This window comes from Molothrus ater, chromosome 10, assembly GCF_012460135.2.
Source record: "Molothrus ater isolate BHLD 08-10-18 breed brown headed cowbird chromosome 10, BPBGC_Mater_1.1, whole genome shotgun sequence".
Classification (NCBI taxonomy): domain Eukaryota; kingdom Metazoa; phylum Chordata; class Aves; order Passeriformes; family Icteridae; genus Molothrus; species Molothrus ater.
Window position 1 is genome coordinate 6,394,814 of NC_050487.2, and position 20,315 is coordinate 6,415,128.

A 20,315-nucleotide genomic window follows, 5' to 3' on the forward strand; every position below is an offset into this window, starting at 1 on the left:
GAAGTGGCTCCAAATAATTATGAAATAGCTGCTGCTGCACTGCATCTTCAGATGGGTCATTTCATGGCTTGCTAAGAATGTTTTTCTGTAGCTTTTCCTATCATATTTTAGGCAGTTCAACAATTTTAAGAAAACAAACCTCCTGCAGTAGATCCTCGACAGAATGGTTGAATCGATCCACAAATTCATCAATAAGTTGGCTGTGGGCTATGTCAACTCTGTTCTGGATGGTGTATTCCTCACTGCAGAGGATGCTGTAGGTTTTGCTGCAGGCTTCCAAAACATCTGATTCCACATGCTTTTCCACAACAAACTTAATCTGCTTCAGTAAGGCATCCAGATGCTGCAGAGCAGAAAAGAACTTCAGCTCTCCCTCAAAGGGACAATGCCACTGAGCAAAGCCACTGGCAGAACACCCACCCAAGGCTGCTCACGTGCCAAACAAAGGCACAGCACTGTGGGGCTGAACAGGGGTCACACCTGAGAGCAGCCACACCTCCTGCCCAAGGCACAATACCTTTTCCATTCTGCCTGTGCTGTAGATTTCCAGGTCAAAGTACTGAGGGATCTGCAGGAGGTTTGCCACCTTCTCGGCGTCAGCGGAATACTGGAGCATCATGGCAACAAAACAAACAACAGGGAAGTAAAAATAAACTCCTGCGCTGCAGAATGAGAAAGTTTAAAGACAGCTGTAAATCCCAGTGAAAGATTTATTTCGATGAAAACCGTACCTTTGATAGCAGCATGGGAAGTGCAATAATGAAATGCTCAGTCAATTTATTTCTGTCGTCTATCTGAGTTTTTCTTTCTTTTGCTGTCAAGACCTGGAAGTGATCAAACATAACTACAGTAAATACATTTTCTGCATATAGCATTCATTAACTTTCTAAACATTGTATTACAAACAAAAACCCATGCAAGTGTATTTTTTAATAAATCAAACGAGGAAGGAATAAAAAACTCAAAACACATTTCGGTTGAAGAGTGATTAAAGAGTGTGTCCTAAGCAACTGTGATTGAAAAGGAAAATACTGTATCACCCAGTATGACATTGCCTCCACACATTAACATCTTTTTAGGATTGAAATTCAAACATAATCCCAGTCAGAGGAATTTTTGCTATTGCTTCCAACTGTACTGAACTCTGGCTTTCACACATTAAACCAAGCATTAATTTAAGACCTCAGGGCAAACTGAAGTATAATTAAGAAAACCAAAACCAAACCACACTGTAACAATGATTTTCATTAGCAGATTCATGGTCTCCTCTCTAAATGGAATGGAATTCTCAGTGAGAACGTACATCCAAGTTCACAGCGAGGTACTGAAGCACTAATGCTGTCAGAACAAAATCCCCTTGAACAGAGAGACAATACTCAAACCAGCATGCTTTATCAAAGCTTACATCTGGCTTCCTGGCTTCAGCAAAGAAATGAATACTTTTGAGAACAAATAATGATAATAAAATACTCAAGTTAGCTAATGATTCACATGTAGCCAATCAGCCAGACTGCACAGTAAGGCTTACAAGCTAAAGTCAGAGGAGAAACTACTTCACAAGAAGGTGAGTGCTTAATTAGAAATCTGTTCCCTTTCAGCTCAGAGAAGAAGTTGGTGGGATCGTGAGACAGGGTGAATCTCCAGGGACAAGGCACAGAACCCTGCAGTTGCCATCCCACAACTCATGGTCTAAGTGAAAAGAAGCAAAAGCTAAGTGTCACTTCTACCTGGCTCTGCAAAGTGGCAAGGGAGGAGGAGGAGCAGCTGGACACAAGGCATGTGCCTGGATGCCAGGCACTGTGCCAGCAGGAACCCAAAAGAGCCGTGGAAGTGGGGAGGAATGGATCAGTGACCAGGACAAAACACCACGTGCACAGTGCAAGGTGCAGAGAAGGCTCCAGAGCAGCCTCAGCCCTGCACACCCACCAGGGCAGCACCAGCCAAGCTCAGAGCAGTGCAGACCCAGGGCAGAATCCCAACCCTGCCAGCCCAGTCGCGTTCTGGGGACCAAATCCAGCTGTTCCCTGGCACTGGGAATTGATCTGTGTCCCCAGCACGACTTCCAGGCTCTTTTGATCATCCTTCAGAAGGTGGAATTTGTTTTACTGATCTGTTTTCTTTAGCTCAAATACAGACATTGAAAACTTAAGACTAAGCAATTTGTTGAACTTCAGTGAATTGAGCTGTAGATCTCTCCAGGTATTTTCTCTTTCTCAGAAGTTAATAATGACGTTATTTAGTGCTCCAAACAGAAAATACCAACATGATTTATTTTTTTTTTTTAATTTAAAGGTCATTTTGACTGCTAGAAAGGTTTGCAGCTTGAGACAAAAAACTTGTGCTTACAATACAGTTTTCATAACAAAAGATAAGACATGCTTGTGTAAATTTCAGTAAGTGCTTTCATGGATTCCCTCCTTAACCCTGAAATGTTTTAATAAATTAGGAATTCCTAAGAACATGCTTTATAAATTAAAGTATATAAAGCATGTTTAAACTGATGGCTTCTTGGAGCTTTTCCTGGGATGCTGTTTCTGGACACAAGACTAATCTGCTTTGGCACATAAAAAATTCAGAAGTTAAGTAACTGCATTATTTTAGCAATAGAGAATGCCAAGACTCTCCAGATTTCATCTTTATTAAATCTGTGGCTTTAACAAACTAGTTATGATTATTTAGAATGGATGCTAAAAGAAGAACCATATGTTCACGTGGGTTTATTCCACTTTCATCTATCCTAAATAAGATGGAGACTACCAAAAATCAGGTGAATATGTTTAAGAAGCTGAGACTGCTTTGGAACATGGATGTTGTGTTTATGGAAAATACAGCTGAAAGCCTGTTATTACCCTGACCCTGTGACTTAGAATGAAGTGTTTAAAACTGCATGTCCAGCCTTAGGAATGGCCTTCCACTGGTGCTCAAACAGTCCCCATAAAATAAACTAAAGAGGCAATTTGGCCAGAATGTAAAGTTCTGAAATTTTTAGGGCACTCAGTGGAAGAGGCCTAAGGGGATGGATGCCTAAAAGCACAGACACATTCAGAATGATCCCAGTCCCACCCCTCCTGCTCCAAGCAGAGCCAGCCCAGTGGTCACACCGGGAGGATCAGGACTTTGTCCAGTCAGGTCTCCAAAACAACCAAGCATGGAAAGGGCACCAACTCCCAGTACCTGTTCCAGTGCTTAAACACCCTCATGATGAAGATCCTGTTGACTTTTCTGCAAATTTTATGTCCATATTAGCAGCACATTTGTTTTCCTGGAAGATAGTCAGAGGCAGCCTGCTCTGCTCCTACACCTTCCACTCTAATCTAGGTTTAACATTAGGGGCTGATGATGTGGGTATACATTACAAATATAAGGCAGGGATATAATAAAAAGAACATCCAAAAATACAATAAAAAAGACTTTTATGTGGAAAATTTATATTGCTTAACTTGGCCTGCAAACCCCAAAATCAAAGAGAAAACCAAACATGTCCAGAAACAGAATTTCTAATATTTTTCTGACAAGTGTTCAGATGAAACAGCAAACACCAATTAAAAAACTCTACTGCAGGAGTGTCCAAAGGGGTGTCACAAATATCTCCTGTGCTCTGGTGAGAGGCAGGCAGCTGCACCCCACTCACCCTCTTGCCGGTGCCCCTGCCCACGGGGGGATGCGCCTCGGCAGCCTGTCGGATGGTGCACACCATGAGCTCGATCAGAGCGCTCTCCTGCCGGTCCGACATCGCTGCGGGACAACAGGGACAACACGCGTCACTGGGGGCAAGGCAGCACCAGGGGACACGAGTGGGACACCAGGGGAGCACACAGCAGCACACACACCACACACAAGGCACACTGGCACATTCATTGAGGCTTTCCTGCCGCCTCTTTGAGTCAATCCAAAGCAATCATCTTTGATTTGCCGTTTGCGCCCTCGCAAATGGACACGGCAGAAGCGAAAGCAGCCCAGAGAAATGCAGGCTGGAGGAAAGGATCAGTGAAGGGGAACATAAGGAAGATCTACAAAATAAGGGAGAGTCATAGAGGGGAAACAGTGACAGACAATTCTCTGTCACTCCTCAGAAGTTCTCTGCTCTTTGCCAAGTGCTTCTGCTCACATTTGGAGGATCAAGCCCCACTAGGCTAAGCAGAATCAATTTCCTAATGAAATTACACTATAAATACCCCCAGTGTAGCAGGTGCATACCAACAGGCCAGCCTTTGAAGCATGGACAGGATGAGCACACCTTGCCAGGAACATTGATTTTTCAAACACCTAAGCCCTGTGAAGGCCCCTGAAGCAGGAGAATCCTGAGGAATTATAAAGGATCTTGAAGGACACTCATTAACCTTAGGACACTTTGCCCCCAGCCTCCCTGGCTATTTTGTGCTCCCAGGTCTAATATCAGCAAAAGGAAATCTGAAACTAATGGTGAAAGAATCCCCTTTGTTTTTTCTCTTGAGCATTCACATTACCTGAAAAAGCCCCATATTAACTAGCATCACCTGAAGTGCTTGTTTATTCAAAACTGTATTAGCTATTTAATTTATTGAAATAGTTATTTAAACATTCAGACAAAATCAAGTTAAGACTTGAGTAAATTCCCTTTAATATTAGGGAACCACAGTGCAGCACACTTGATTAAAAAAAACCTCCAGAGTACAAATAAAAAGAAAAATGGAGTACAAATTGCTGCTTTTGAAGGAAAGTACATTAAAAATAGATTAACCCAAAATCTTCAAATATGCTTTGCAAACAAACCACAACACAAAAAGATATTTCACTATGGGTGGCAGAGGTATTTAAGGAATAATTAACAATACTGTGCAATGTCAAGGAAGCACAAGGTTAAGCCAATACCTTCTTCTCCTTGGACTGGCTCCTCCAAGAGCAATTCTGTCATACATTCCCAGTCTTTCAGCAGTTCTTGAGAGCTCTCCCACAAGCTGTCCACCAAATAGGCTGCATGTTCATGCAACTAGAAAATCCAAAGCAATCATCAGTACAGCTCTTGGTATAAGCATCAGTTCTTCAACTTTCATAATCATGTGGCCACAGAGAGTGTCCTGGGCACATATCTTATGTTAGTTGGAAAGAACATTCAGTTCAAAACTAATTCAGGAAGGTTTTCTCCCAGCTGAATGACACCAGTGCAATGGGGTTATGCTTTAACAGAAACTAAATAAAACCAAACTGAGCTTCTTTTGCACAAAGCTGCTTGCTTGGGAAAAATCTTTCCCAGAGTTTTGACCCAGAAGCTGTAAACTTACCTTCCCTCACTTTCTCATTGCATTACAAAAAGGAGAGATGGTAAGGCATGAGAGTTGTAATGTATGTTTTGAACAAGCAATTGGTTTTCATACATGCTTCTATGTGCTCAAAAAAAAGGAGCACATAGAAGCAAAACCTTGGTGATTTCACAGGCTATAGATTTAACACTAACTTCAACTGCAAAAAATGTTTTCATGTGAATTAACAAAACTGTTGTAAAGTGAGAAAAATAACCCATGGGCTTCTGCTGTTTTCTAAACTTATCTTTAACTGCTACCTACAAGTAACAAGCACAACACACAGCTTGTGCTTGCCAGGGACTGACTCCATAGCTGGAAAGCATCCCTGAGTGCAGAGAAGGAGGTGTCAGTACATTCCTCTCCTCTGTTTCTGACAGCTTTGGGCAAAGTGTCCCAGAGTTATTGCTGCTGGGCAAGGCTCACTCCCTTGAATGCACCCCAGGCTGCAATGTTACCTTGTCCCACCCACGTGCAAACTCCCAGTTCTCCAGCTCTTTACTAAAATTGGAGTCAGGATATTCTACTTGCTCCTAACAAGTCTCTCAAAAGCAACAATAGCAAAAACTGGCCCTGAGAGAGAAGTGACCCTCAGGGAGCAGCATGGGAGGCACTTTGCTGCTCTTGGCTTTGGGAGTGGAGCAGTCTCCTTTCTCCTCAGGAGGACAGACAAGGTCAGTGCTCAGTAACTCCAATCACACTCACATCGAAGGAGTCTACAATGTAAAACACAATGAACTCTACAATCTAAGTTTTAAAGAAGCTGGAACTAAAAATCCATTCAGGTGGCAGACAGAAGGACCACACAGGTAGTGACATTTCATCCAGATTAATTTGTAGGTTTATGAGGTGTTTCTAAAAAACAAGAACACTGTACCAAAATTTTGTCTTTCCTTCTCAGCAACTTTTGAGTGTTTCTTTTCATTCTCACAGTCAAGTCTCTTGTTCAAGGTTTCATAACAATTAAAATAACCAATTGTAATATCTTAACTTTTGCTTTTTACCCAAAATATACTACACTTCCTTCTCTAGAGAAACATTTCTGTCATTTCTTTCTTTTAATCTGCTTACTTATCAAATCAAATTAATAATTTTGAACCTTTCCCTTTCTATCTTTAGAACATCCTGTACCTGACAGTACCTTCTGAAATTCTCCTCCCTCCACCACCATTCCCCATCTCTATACTGTTATTACATGTACCACACAATTTCCCATAGATGCTGTCTCTATAAATCACGGGCACAATCCCACCCTGGGTGTGTTCATCAAACACTTCATCTATGCTTGTTTTCCTCATCCTCCAATGTTTCCAAGATGCACACTCATAAAGCCCTGGAAGATCTCCTCTCATCTCATCTCACAGCTGACTCTGCTCTGAGCTAAGGACCCTCAGGTCCCCCCCACTGAGTTCATCTATGATTCTAATCAGAATTGGAGATACTATGCAATTTTTGTTCTGTCCTGATTCAAATGATTTTACTCCACAAAGAATAACTCCAGAGGTATTCTCCTTGCATGGTTATGTAAGCAAAGAACCATTTCCATTCGTGTGCAGCACTGCACCCTGGCAGCCACCACAGCACCAGCAATGCAGCGTGAGTACAGTGGGGACAAGCACGAGTTAAATAAACCATGAAGATGTTCAGATCAATTTCCTTAATGGACAAGGAAATGGAGGGGAAGGGAAAAGGGCTTATGGTATTACTGAAAATATAAAATAAAAGGAAAAGAAAGACAATTTATTACTGTATGTTGATAAATCATTACTTAAGTTTCAGGTTTTATTAAACATTTAAAGGTTAAAAAGGACTTTTTTACCTCACTTTCAAGAAAGAAAAGAACCAACATTCTAATAAGGTTTCCATTTGGGCTATTTCGCCCCCTCCTCTTTGCTAGAGCCTCTTCAGCTTGGGGATCATGTCTGCTGAACAGCCTGAAAATAAGCAGAAGGAGCTCATGGCTATCACAACAATTCTCATTTCTGCACGAATATGATGAACATTCATTCTTGATATAGTAAATTTGTTCATAAAACACTGCAAGTATCTCAAGCTATTTCTTTCAATGGAAAGAGGCCACAACCTCTGCCTGTCTGAAGAGATGAATTTGTCTTCAGTCTTTGAGTTCACAAGGCTGGAAGAATTTCACACAGGAAAAAGTTCTCCAAAACCTATTTACATTGAAGGTTTTGCACAGTTTCAAGTATTTGCATCACTTGTACAGTTTTGCATTTATAACTTATCCAGTCTTGCAGTGGAGGCAGCACCTACTGCCTCCTACCTTATTTACCTTGAGTCATTTTTCAAAAGAATTTTGTCACATGTTGATTAATAAAGGAATAGTAATGTGTATTTTTAATGAGAACCTAACCTTTCCAGTAAATAATACAATGTCTTGTTGTTAATGGAAAACTGCACATATAAGTGCACTGAAGAGCTGGGGTTGTATCACTCTGGCTGGGACATGGTACAAACAAACCTGACATCCATCAGCCAACCTCAGGTACCAGGAGCAGCATCAAAGATAAAACCAGCTCCTACTCATTATTTTGGGTTTTCCAGGTAAGTGACACACTCTGCACTGAGTTCCCTGATGCATGGCCCATCCCAAACTCTTCTCAATGCTCAAATTTTCCAAGAGACCTCAGATGTGCCACTATTACTGTTACAGCAATGACTGTTTTACTTTGACAAGTTTGAAAGCTTTTCCTGGCTTTTACAGTGAAATCACAAAGCAGATTAACATGTGAAACACAGAATTCTGATTTCACTGCTCTAATTCACTGAAGAGAAGGACAAGTTACACACAAACGTTGTATTTTAGTTAAAAACATTACCTCATGCCCCCTGCTTATCTTAACAGACAAGCAATGTGCACTGTGCAGGTGCTGAGATACCTTACAACCTGCACCTCAGGGATGAGCCAGTGCTCCTCTGTATTTGGTGATCCTTTATATCCTCTGTACTATTTGCTTTCCTTGGCTAAGCACAGAGAGCTTGTCTGATGATTATCACAGAGAAAGTGCTAGTGAAATCTATTAAATTAGGTGAGATAAATCACACCTCAAATGCCTGAAATAGATTCTAACTTATTTAACTGGAGATTTTCTTTGCAGAAACCAAGACAAAATTAGTTAAGAATGGGACAATCTTGTCTCTATGCTGTTAGCCTTGAGGCACATTTACAGCTTAGTACCTTGTAAAGACATCAAAATGAAGTTTTGTCTTTTTCCTAAGTGCACTGTGGTGAAGGTATGTCCTTATTTACCTTGAGTCATTTTTCAAAAGTATTCTGTCACATGTTGATTAATAAAGGAATAGTAGTGTGTATTTTAATGAGAACCTAACCCTTTCCAGTAAATAATACAATGTCTTGTTGTTAATGGAAAACTGCACATATATTTTTGAAACGGGTAGTGCTTGACCACAAAGCTGGAATTCCAAAAATCCACCAATGAAAGCTTACAATTACAATGTGGAGTTGTAAATCCTTAATAAACCATAGAAAATTAGAGCACTGGCAAAGAAAAACAGATGTCTTTGTGTATTTTTTCCTACCTGCATCTTGGCATGAAAAATTAGATAACATGGGTTCTAATATAAATCCTCTATAGATGCAATAAAAAACTCTTAATGTCACAACTCATGAGGGGAAAAAAATCAAATTCCTGCTGAAGGATTTTAAACTGCAAACAATAAAAAGAAGAGGTTAACTCCTATGATGTGGCAATGCCCTGGTCACAGTTACTGAGGTGGTGTGACTCACATCCCTGGAAAAGCTGGGTCATGTCCTTTGGCACAGTGAGGACATGAAAGATGTAACCATAATGCAATATATCTTCAGGGGAAGACAGTGAGTTTAGAAACAAACTTTGTAGTTATTGCTACATAAAAACCTCCCAAGTTCACAACAGAGAAACAACTGCCTTAAAACTTGCTAGAAATTATGACTGTTGATGTAGCAGGTAGATCACCCCAGACTACAAGCCCAATATATGTATCTTATCACACCAGGAATTCAGCAAGTGCTGCAGGACTTAAACCATCTTCAGAAGTTTGTGCAGCCTTTGTATATTTAACCCTCAAGGAGTTGGGAAATACTATCTGAATTGCAGAGCAAGAAAAATGTACATTCAGTTTCTTCAAGTCCTTAGATCTTGTTTAAACAAGAGAACAAAGTCTCTGGTTTAAATGAAATAGCTGATTTGCTAAATTGAGATATTTCACTCCACTGCTTCTTTGCTTTTTGATGTTACCTCTCTAGGAAACATTCCCAAACTTGGTCTTATTCCAGGGCAACTGATGACTTACTTTTTGTGGAGGAATTCCCCAGCTGCTACTGCCACAGGCCGGTGTGCTGAGTACACCAGGTGATAAACATTCTCACAGTCTTCATTGGACAGAGCCTCCTCACTCCCACTGAAAGAGTCACAACAACACCTCAGCTACAGCAGAGGTTTCATCTCCATCCCCTCACCTCCCACAGCTCACTTGGGACAGCTACAAGGTTGGTCCACTTCCCATAAAATCCTACATGGTTGAACAAGGACTTCCAAGGATCTTTGGTTCAACTTGAAAATACAGAGGTATTTAAAGGGTCTGTAAGATTGGAAGTTTCTCTGATTTCCTTCTCCCAGTTGTATCAATATAGAGATAAAATAATATTATTAAAATATCAGTATGACTGCATACAAACCCTACCCTGCTTGTTCCTTAGACTATCACACAAACTTCAATGCACATACTGCAAGATGCCAAACACTCATCAAACACCATAAACTAAAAATCTGGAATCACAGAATCCTTTAGGTTGGGAAAGACCTCCATGCTCATTCAGTCCAACCATTAACCTGGGCCCTCTGTGTTTACCACTAATCCATGTCCCCACTTTTGAACACTTCCCTGGGCAGATTGTCCCAGAGTTTTAGCAAAAATGATATAAAAATACCAGCACTGTCACAATGAGGATGTTACCTCCATCCTTGTTCAGTTTGCATCCATTGTTTGCTCCAGACACCTTTTTGGAGTTCCTACCTGCCAGAATATTGCCCTGTGCTCTTCAAGGTGACCCAGACTCTCCTCATGCTAAATGCATTTAGCATTACCTGTGCTTTCAATGGGCAACCAAAGGCAACCAAAAAGAAAGCAGGAACAGACAAAAAAAAGTGCACTGGGTAATTTTTGACCTTGAAACTTATTGTGTTCTCAAAAATTGCTAATAATGCAGGGAAGACATGTGCTCTACGTGTCATTTCAGATCATATTTGTTATATTTACTTTAAAAATATAACAGTAGATGCAAGATTTCATGTCTTGCTAATATTACAAGGCTAATCTCTTTAAAGCAGAGTAAATAAAAAGCTCAAGTCTAGACTTCTTTACTGAGGAAAGGCTAGTGCAATCTTTTGTCCAAATTCTGCATGTCCAAAAACATTCTTCAAAGTGAAGGCACTGGATATAAAATATGAAGCAAAAATTCTGTGCATCTGCTTGTAAACCAGACATTCTTTAATACAGCTTTTAATAAGTATATTATAAAAGCCTAGCAGTGCCCCTCACGAGGCTGCTGGGGACAGGCTGGTTCCACATCAGCATGTGGGAGGATGTCTGGGGTGATCCTTACCTCAGGGGAGCCATTGCATCCCCACATGGAAAAGTCTGGAAGGTGTCCTACCACGTGACTCTTTTCAGCTGTGTCAGGAATCAATCAACTCTCCCTACACTGCACCTGTGTTACTGCTGGAGTTACTCTAGCAGGCATAACCCACAGACACTCATTTTGGGAGGACAGCTGTTCTGCCCTTGGCAAAAGGTAGAAATGCCCTTTGGCATTTTCCACACAATGGATGCACTAATGTGTGAATGCCAAAACATCCACACATTTTTAAACTATGCCTCTTCTATTTCCATTAAATGAAATACCTAACTTTAGCTTCATGTCCATATCATACGTTCAGTTCACCTCCACACTAAGTGTAAAGTAGCACATTCAGTTCAAGACCCAAGCAAAGCACTCCAGTCACTGGAATGGCAGTGGTGTAGGGAATTTTGCAAGGGAGTGCAGGGACTGGGGCAGCACTCACTGGAGGATGAGCGTGACCAATCGAATGGCTTCCACAGCGACGTCGTACTCCTTGTCCAGCGTCATGGACACGATGCGGTCCTGCAAGGCAACTCCAGGTCAGTCACAGGCACCAACACAGCAAGGCCAGCAGATGGAAAATTCTACAGGTTACAGAAAAATTACTTCTGGGGAGAGAGATGTTTCAACTGCATGCTGACAATGAGAGCCCCTCAATATTACCCAACTTTTTAAGGTACCCCTTAGCTGTGCTCTGTAACAACAGGAACAAGTGCTTCAGCAGTCCTTATCCTTGTGTGTTTGCCAGAAAGGGAGGGAGGAGACTTGAGAGCTACAGCACTGTTCTGGGTTGGATCAATTTAACAAGTCTTTCCTGAAAAGTCACATACTTGGGTTGGACAACAGCAGAAGAACTGCCCCACTTCATTCCCCTGCAACCAAATAATTTCAGAAGAAGGAATGCTGCATATACAGAAACAGTGAAGAAAAATCACACCTGAATTCATACATCTGCAGGTTGCTGGTAAAGTTGTGACCTTTTCCCTGTCTAAATCTCAAGCTTTGAAGCAGATCTCAAGAATTACACTACAGAGCTTCCCCAGGAAAGTGGGGAATTCCATGGTTTGATTTTGTGTTTTCCCATACTCCTTCTAGTGGAGACAAGCACATAATTCTCCTGTCAAATCTAATGATTTTCTAACTTCTAAGGACCCTGTAGTTATGAGAAGTCCTTTAAGGGTTTCTCTCTCCTTAGGTTCAATTAGATTACTGGCAAAAATAGCTGTGATTGTTGTATGTTGTCCTTCCTATCTGGGGAGATTTTCCATCCAGCCATAAAAATGCAATATGTCTCAGTGCTCTTTGCTTGACTGATCAAGTTACTGAAGAGAAATCAGGCCATCTGAAAATAAAACTTGATTTTGCTGGCTTAACCTGCTTCAGGAAGGAGTAGGTACTCTATGACATTTTGGGACATGAAAAAATAGAAATCAGGGACTGGAAAAGAAACAAGGCAAGTGTAAGGCAACAACAGTGAAAGCCACCAGAACAAACCAGAGCAAAATAAAGGTTTTCACCTTTCTTTTCTACTATTCCATGCATTTAAGGGCTGAAGGGGAACATCAAGCAACTGATATTTATTTTGATACAGAAATTTCAGATCAGTACTTTAAAAATGCATTGTGGCTGTCTCAGGTGTTACTTCCCAACAAAACCAGGTCTGCAGAGACACTTCTTGTCACTGTGACTGAAGGGGCCTCTATCAATCACTATTAAGCTCCTGGAGAATTTGATACATTTCATGTAGATCTAAACAGTTTTAAAGACTGTGAGAAGCCCATGAAGAAACCCAAAGAAACAACTTTCCACACAGGATACTCTGTTATGAACAAGAAAAAAAAATTACTGTCAACTTTTCCTAAGGTCCTGGCCAAGAGACAGCAATAAGGGCACCATGAGAAGGAACAGCCATAGATCCTGATCTTAAATGTCTCACTAGAATTTCATGTATTCTCTCAGAGTTTATCTTACACCCCAGGGAGGGAATCCACTCTCCTGTCCACAGAGCAGGAGGTACCCTCTGAATCTGGAGCCTTTGGGACTTTGAAACCAACCAATGTAAGAAGGTTTCCTTATCCTAAAAGACTGTTCTCTCAATTTTCCCCAAAAAAGATCAGGCTTAAAATAAACAGCAGGGATGTGTCATTTTGTGCCCTGGGGCCAGCACCTCTGGGTGGTGGCACCTGCCAGCCAGGCTCCAAGAGCCTTCCCAGCAAGACCCACACCCCCAGTGCCTCTGAAGGTGCAACTTCAGCGGCTGGGGAAGTTCCAACCCCCAGCTGCTCAATATCTGCCTTTACAGAGATTCCCTGTGCCATTGTACAGCAGCAGAACAGGGCACAGGCCTGGATTCTTAAGCTGAAATACTAATTCTGAGTGTCTCTGAAGATCACTTTTCCATTCTATATTAGGCTGTGAACAAGGCAGACTGAAGAGCCAATCTCTCCTTGTGCTCCCAGGCTGTGGAGACAGCACAGGGTGAGGGATGAGGGACTCTGGCACTGCCTGCAGAGGAGTTAATTCACAGCTTTTCCATATGGGGTCAGTTAATGTCTGCATCAGACAGGACTTCTTGATGGAAAACAAAAGTCTTCTCTTTGATGGACAAATTTTTGTTTTGATGGATGAAGCTTATTTTCCAGCATATCACCTACTCTTAGAAACACAAATGTTGGAAAGAACAGGCATTTTTCTTTGAAAAAGGGAAAGGATCACATCCTTGTCACAGCTCTCTGGAAGGAGGTGAAATATTAACAGCCCAGCACAAGGCACTCTGGATCAAATGAATTTATTCTTTAAACAGCTAGAAGACCTCTAGAGAGATTTCTCTCATTTTGAATGGATTGAACTGAACACCAGCTGAACTGTGCAGGTCGATTAAATTCTGATGAAGAAATATAAATAAGCAGCCATGGACCTGAAAATGGCAGTTAGGTCAATTATTTTTCAAAGAGGTGGTGGTAGAGTTTGTGGTGGCAAGACATTTAGCTAATGTATCAGAGATTCAAAAAGCATTAATTTGGAACTTTGCTCCATCCTGGTGCCAAAGGCCACATCCCTGACAGCACAGCTGTAAATCCAAGTGCAGGCATTTGGGCCATGCCAGCTTTTTGTTCCCTGGATGTGGCAGAAACTGAAAGTGATTCATCATTATGTTAAACAAATCTGTTCTCTAGGCTCACAGAGACTTTGAGCACACCTTTTCCTCTGTTTTATTTCATAATGATAGAGATTCCTGTAGTAAAACCAGCTTTTATGGGACAGACGAAAGATGAATTCCTAACAAGGCTCCCTTCCCTTTGAACCTCTTTGACAGAAATGAAAATTCCTTGTACCATTCCAAGGCAAGCAGCAATGCACAGGCTAGCCTAGCTTCCTTTAAGAGAATTGTCTGTGCTGTGAAAAGCAGGATGTATTTAGAACTTTCATGTCCCTGTAGTTTTCTAGAGTACATTACAGAGTAACTATTGCCCAAAGTGTCTCCAATTGCCCTGAAAGTTTTGCAGGTGCGTGGGAGAGTTCAGCCTCAAAGCAGCCTTTTCCTTCACAAATTATGGGATCCTGACAAAGGAGCATCCAGCACATTTTCTACTAAAGAGAAACAGATAAAAGGCCATGAGAGCTTTAGTGACCAATTTAAAAATAAATGGAATTACAGAAGCAGCAAATATAAACAAATCTAAATCTGCATAGAGGGAACAGGAAAATCAGCAGTTAGAGGGTCCATTTTTCTGGTTGTCCTGTGAGGATAAAGCAAAGCAGACTTATGGAGGCATTAGAGAATAAGTTTGAGGTCCCAACCTGTTTACCAGGTTCTCTCCTATGAGAGGAAATTTTGTCTTTACTGCAACAGTGCCAGAAACTGGCTTTATAAAATTAGAAGAATGCAGGTCCTTAGGTGGTCTCTTAAAATGATCAAGTTTTATCTCCTACTTCAGTCAACTATACTTAGTTCATTTCTGGCAGACATTTATTTAATCTGCCCTTTAAGACTGTTATCTTAAATGAAGGAGACTATTAATAGAGTCTGCTCTATTATATAATTATCATTTTGTAAAAAAAGCCTTCCTTCATATGTAGGCTTACTGCAGGTTAAGCATCTTTTTTCTGCATCTCAAGTGAATATGGAAAAAGGCTGATTATCATGTTTTTATAAACTGTTTTCATACAGGGAGAATCTACAGGGAGAAGTTTAAGTCTTGTGCACAGTATTTGTAAATATTTAAATCTCCACTCTTCTAAACAGAATTTTTTATCAGCATTATAATAATGATTTAAGTTAAAATAAACCAGTCAGCTCTGTTTCTTTTCTAAACAAATTTTTCATCAGCATTCTAATAAAGATTTAAATGAGATAAATGAGTTTTTCCTTGGGGGTAGCCTTGCCACAGTAGTGTGTTCTGCAGAACACAAAAGCCTCGGGGAGAGGGAGCAGCTGACATGGTGGCAGTGGCTGAACACTCTCCTCAGCAGGCATCCCAATAAGAACAGGGACAGTGTTTCCACACCCATCTCTCCAGACAGTTCACTTGTACAATAAAGCAGTCAGACCACAAAGTGAAGAAACAGCCACATTCTTACCCAGACATAACACAAAGAGTTTGTGCTAATAAAAACCCCATGAAATATCCGCCCAGCACTTCTCTCCTGAAGGGCCAATCTGGCTCAAGGGGTTTGGAAGCACAATGTGAACTCCTGCTCTGCAGCAAGGCCAGCTCACTGTGTAGAGGACTGTGGTGCAGTCCAAGTGACCCTCCCTCCAAACACAAGCACATATTGAGCTAAAAAAGCTGTGTAACAAACAATCTTTCATTATAGGCTGCTTCTTTCAGCTATATTTTAGATTGTGTTAGTATACATCCTTTAAAATCAATAAATCTAAAGTTAAGTAAGTACAGGCAGATTGAATAAGGACAATATATAAGCTATAAATAATACATACAGACAAATAGTCATCCTGGTTAAGTCTGACAAATCTTCCAAGATAAACCCTATGAAATGGCTTTGGCTTAATTTCAGTATTCACTAACACAGTTTTAGTGGTGCAGTTACAAGCCTTGTCACAAACGAATGAGTTTATTCTTAATAGACAAGACTCAAAGACCACAACAGGATGATGACACTTTTACTTTCTCTCCTCCTTCCAAAAACTGCATTTCCTCTTACCTTGAATCTATTTGTGAACAGCTCCAGTTTGGGAAACAACTCTCTGTTGGTATACAGACTCTGAAGAGCTTTCAAACACTTCAACCTCACTTCACCTTGCTAAATAAAAAACACTGAGATTAGCTGTCAGAATACTTTAACCAAATGCACATGAATATTAAAAAACATAACACTGTAATTTGTTTAATGTACATTTAAAATGTTATGCAAATGACCAAAGCCAATTTGCAATTTAGCTGAAAACCAAAACCCACATGCAGTCACCTACAATGTTGAATTTCTTCCTATTTGCATACAGAAAGAATTAATGTGCCATCACTTATATGTCTGTTAGTGCTTCCCTTTCAAGTGACTCCACAAAAAGATAAAGAATGCAGCCAGTAAATCCAAAATAAGGATGTAGGATTTCCAAGCGGTTGATGCAGGCAGTGTGGCTAGCAAAAAGGTTAAGACAAATCTACCCAAATGTACTCTGTAGAGTTCACTGCAGTGTCAATTTATTTTATGGAAGTGAAGACACAGCAGAGTGGAGGAGCACCAACGTGCCACAGACCCTCAACACACCACACATGAGATGGTTCTTCATAACTCTGAGAATCATCCATCTCACAGGAGCTTTAACACCCCAAACACCTTCTAGCAAGGAACTGATTGGGTGGGAATGCTTGTTAGGTTGATTCTTAAGAAACTTATACCGTGTAAAAGCTGCAAACAGGGATGGACAGGAAGGCCAGCAAGAGACTTAGTAAACTAAGAGATGAACTTAATCATAGTTTATACACTTATAGAATATATCATAGTTTATACACTTTTAATTTATGCTCCCAGATACACAGGAATAAAAAAGATGCTTAAAAGCAGAGAGAGGCAAAAATTGAAAGCCATATTCAAATGAGACTCTATAAAAACCAAAAATCCCTATAGATATTTGTTTGAAATCTAGGAGACATGATAAGCATACAAAATATAAGGATTTTCCAAGTTAGAGAATGAAACTTCTGTGCTCTACTTCTGAAAGACTACATTGGAGGTACTACAAAGAAGTGTAAGATTTTTCTTCCCTGTGGTTTAATTTGTACATCTTCTGAAGTAGAATGTGAAACTGCTCAGGAATCTCCTGCACTGCTGTCTCCTTTTTGCAGCAGTAAACTTCCAGGGAAGTTAATAATTTTGGGGTGACTGCTGTTCATGTGAAGTGGAAATAGCTTATGGCTATTGCCTCAGCCTTCACTTTTTAAAATACCAATTATAGCAAAAAATGATCTCCTGATCAAAGCAAAGCAAAATCAAGAAACTCGGGTACCAGGTGGCAGTTTTTTCAGGCAGTGCCAATGAAAACCATGCTGTTAAGGGATCTTGTACTTCTGGAGGCTTTGCATTTTCAGTTGGCTCTTACTCCATCATTTTCCAATATATTCTTCCTATTGCAGCTCCACCCTCCTTTCTGTGCCTCCCAAAATGTCTCTCTCCATTTCCCTCCCTTTTCATTATTTGACACCTGCCCCAGACTCTTCCCCATTGTGCCTCCAGTCTGTCTCACTCTGTAGATGACACATCCACAACATCAATAAAACCTCACCATCTATCAGGTGGACTGGGACATTAAACACATTAGTGATTGAAAGACTTAGAACCCCAGGGCACTTCTGTGGCCTGCAACAAAATATCTCACAAAGCAGAGGAAGAGCAGTCTGATAGAATTCTGCTGTGCCTGGTCCAAACGGTCCAGTTTTTTATCTAACACTGTAATTCAAAATTTCTCTGCTATGAAAGAACACATTGATTTTAAAACAGCTGAGGTATAAATACGTGTTAAGGCTGCAGGCAGATGACTAGACCCTGGCCTGAGGTTAAACTAACAGAAGAGGGTGTGAGAAAATACTGCATGACATGAGAAATTGCTGGATGTGACAGATGAGAGTATGAGATTCCACAGATGGGTAAAGGGAATGATGTGAGAAATGGATGGACTTCAAAGACAGTAGGAGGGGGCTGAGAGCTGTGAAGTGCAGCCCCACTAGTCTGGAGGTGCTACTTTTGGAAACATTCTACAAGCTTTAGAATGTGCTCCCAAAAATCCACTGCAATTATTCAAAGAATAATTTATTTAAATTACAAGTCCTAATAAAACAAAGCCCTCCACACACCTTGAATCCTGATTCTCCAACCTGAGCTGACCTCCCCACAGGTTTGCTTGGGGAACTTGAAAAAATGATGTCTTCTCCTGGGGCATGGCAACTTGTGAGGCACAGCAATGTCACCAACAAGGGACACAGAGCAGCAGCTCTGTCCCTCCAGGCACTGCCATGGCTGTGTTTCCATGTCCAGCATTCACTGAGACACAGAGGCTCTGGGGCAGACAGTGGTCATGGCTCATGGGGGCAGTAAGCAAGATCTTCCTCCTGACCAAGTTTTGCTCAATGAGATCTAATGTAAAAGTCTGGGGAAAATTTGTAAGGGGAAAGTTTGAGTACTACAGGTTTGGAAAGAAATTTAATGTTTAGAGGGTACTCTTAACAAGTGAACTGCTCATCCAAATGAAGGCAAGATGCAGATTCCTGGCAGCTGTAGTTAAAAGAACCAGCAGCAGCAGCTGACTTCTACTGTTAGTGAAAGCCAACATCTGCATAACTCATGTTGTTCAGAATTCAGCACAACAGTGACCAAGTCAGATCATATTAAGATGATGTTTGAAGTTATTGAAAAAAGTAATATTTTTTCAAGAATCAGCTGTTAACTATCAGTTACGCAAGTCTTCCAAATGAACTTGCAGACTGACAATTTTTTCCCACCAGTGCTGGGAAATAGTCTGAATAGGAGATAGTCTGAACCAGGATTTTGGAATTTGATGAGCATTTCAACAGTACTGTAAGTCTCCTTTGTAGTCCTTGGATAGTGATAGCAAGGGAGTTTAGAGTAAAACAAGTGATTCCAGTAGTTTTGGTGGGAGTGGGAGCACAGGCAGTGCTGGTGTACAAAACCCCCCAGGCAGAAGTGCAAAGTCTTCTGTCAGCACCCAGAATGGGCTCCTCTTGCTGCAGGAACTGGGTGGATACCATCAGTGCTAAGAACTGTGCTGAGCCAGAAAAGCACCTCTTTTCCTTCCATCTGGTGTTTCAACAATTTTCTGAAGAAGAAGCTAAAGAGAACCTTGAAAAGATTCTTCAAGGAAGGGAAAGTGAACTGATGAGCACTCCACTGGTTGTGGAACCAGTTGTGTCTATTGAGGACCCAGAGATCTCCTTTATTCCTGTAACCTTTGGGCAATGTAAATGGAAGACACGTGGAAATCCCTTTTCCATTCTGCTTCAGACACAGAGGCTCTCAGGGGTGCTCTGAGGAAACTTCTCTTTCTCTTGTAATCAACAGAAGAGCCCCATGGCAGGACTTGTGTCAAGATACTTCATCAGAGACTGACCACATGAAAATCAGAAGGACCAAGCAGACTGGGAGTACACCCTCCTAATGAAGCCAATACCTGGAAGTGACCTGATTGAAAGATACCAGGTGAGGAAACAGAACAATTTCTTTGTAAACCAAGGATAATGCTGTGCTGGGCAGCACAGCAGCAGCTGCCTCCAGTGCACTCTGCTGTGTGTGGGAATACACAATACTCACCCTGTCATGTAGTGTCCAACCAACATATTTTAAATAACTATCATTCAGGAAGGCATCACTGTACATTTTCATCCAGACACCAATTTCTTCAATACAGACAGCTCTAATCTCAGCAATAGCATCACTATTACAGAAAAAGAAAAGAACAAGGATTAGCCAGATTACAGACAAATATCCTTCCCATTCCCATAGCTATAATATTTGCTTTTACTGGTCATGAACCTCACTATGTGAGGCCTGTCACTGTTCTTACTGCCATCTCACTGATTTTCTGTTCCTGTACATCCTTGAACTCACTGATCTCATCATTTCAGTGCTTATATATGCTCCTACACTACTTCTACATAAAGAAATTCTCACCCTAGTTTGCTTCTTAGTCTATTACTCCATATTTAACTTCTCTCTTTTCAAAGAGAATTATGAACCCAAGCTACAAACCTCCTCTGGGCAATCATTTCTGAAACAGCATCACTGACATTTGCTTTGCAGCCCAGCTGTCTCCAGCTCAAGGTGCAGAACCATTGCAAGGTGGGAGAAGCTATTTGGTTTAGCCAAAGGCACCTGGCAGAGGAGCACAATGGAATTTGCTACACAAAGAGATCTCATTTTGT

General features: G+C 41.0%; 1 protein-coding gene across 1 annotated transcript in view; it reads right to left on the bottom strand.

The window, feature by feature from the left end:
• Nucleotides 1-20,315, bottom strand: part of STAG1 (stromal antigen 1) — a 154,075-nt gene that overhangs the window by 30,043 nt on the left and 103,717 nt on the right. Inside the window, exons 10-19 of the mRNA XM_036389252.2 lie at nt 19,705-19,828; nt 16,087-16,185; nt 11,363-11,442; nt 9,591-9,698; nt 7,099-7,213; nt 4,852-4,969; nt 3,632-3,735; nt 732-824; nt 518-607; nt 140-343 (exon numbers count right to left, since the gene is read on the bottom strand). Of these exons, the coding sequence (XP_036245145.1) occupies nt 140-343; nt 518-607; nt 732-824; nt 3,632-3,735; nt 4,852-4,969; nt 7,099-7,213; nt 9,591-9,698; nt 11,363-11,442; nt 16,087-16,185; nt 19,705-19,828 (1,135 nt within the window). The remainder of the gene's footprint in view (nt 1-139; nt 344-517; nt 608-731; nt 825-3,631; nt 3,736-4,851; nt 4,970-7,098; nt 7,214-9,590; nt 9,699-11,362; nt 11,443-16,086; nt 16,186-19,704; nt 19,829-20,315) is intronic.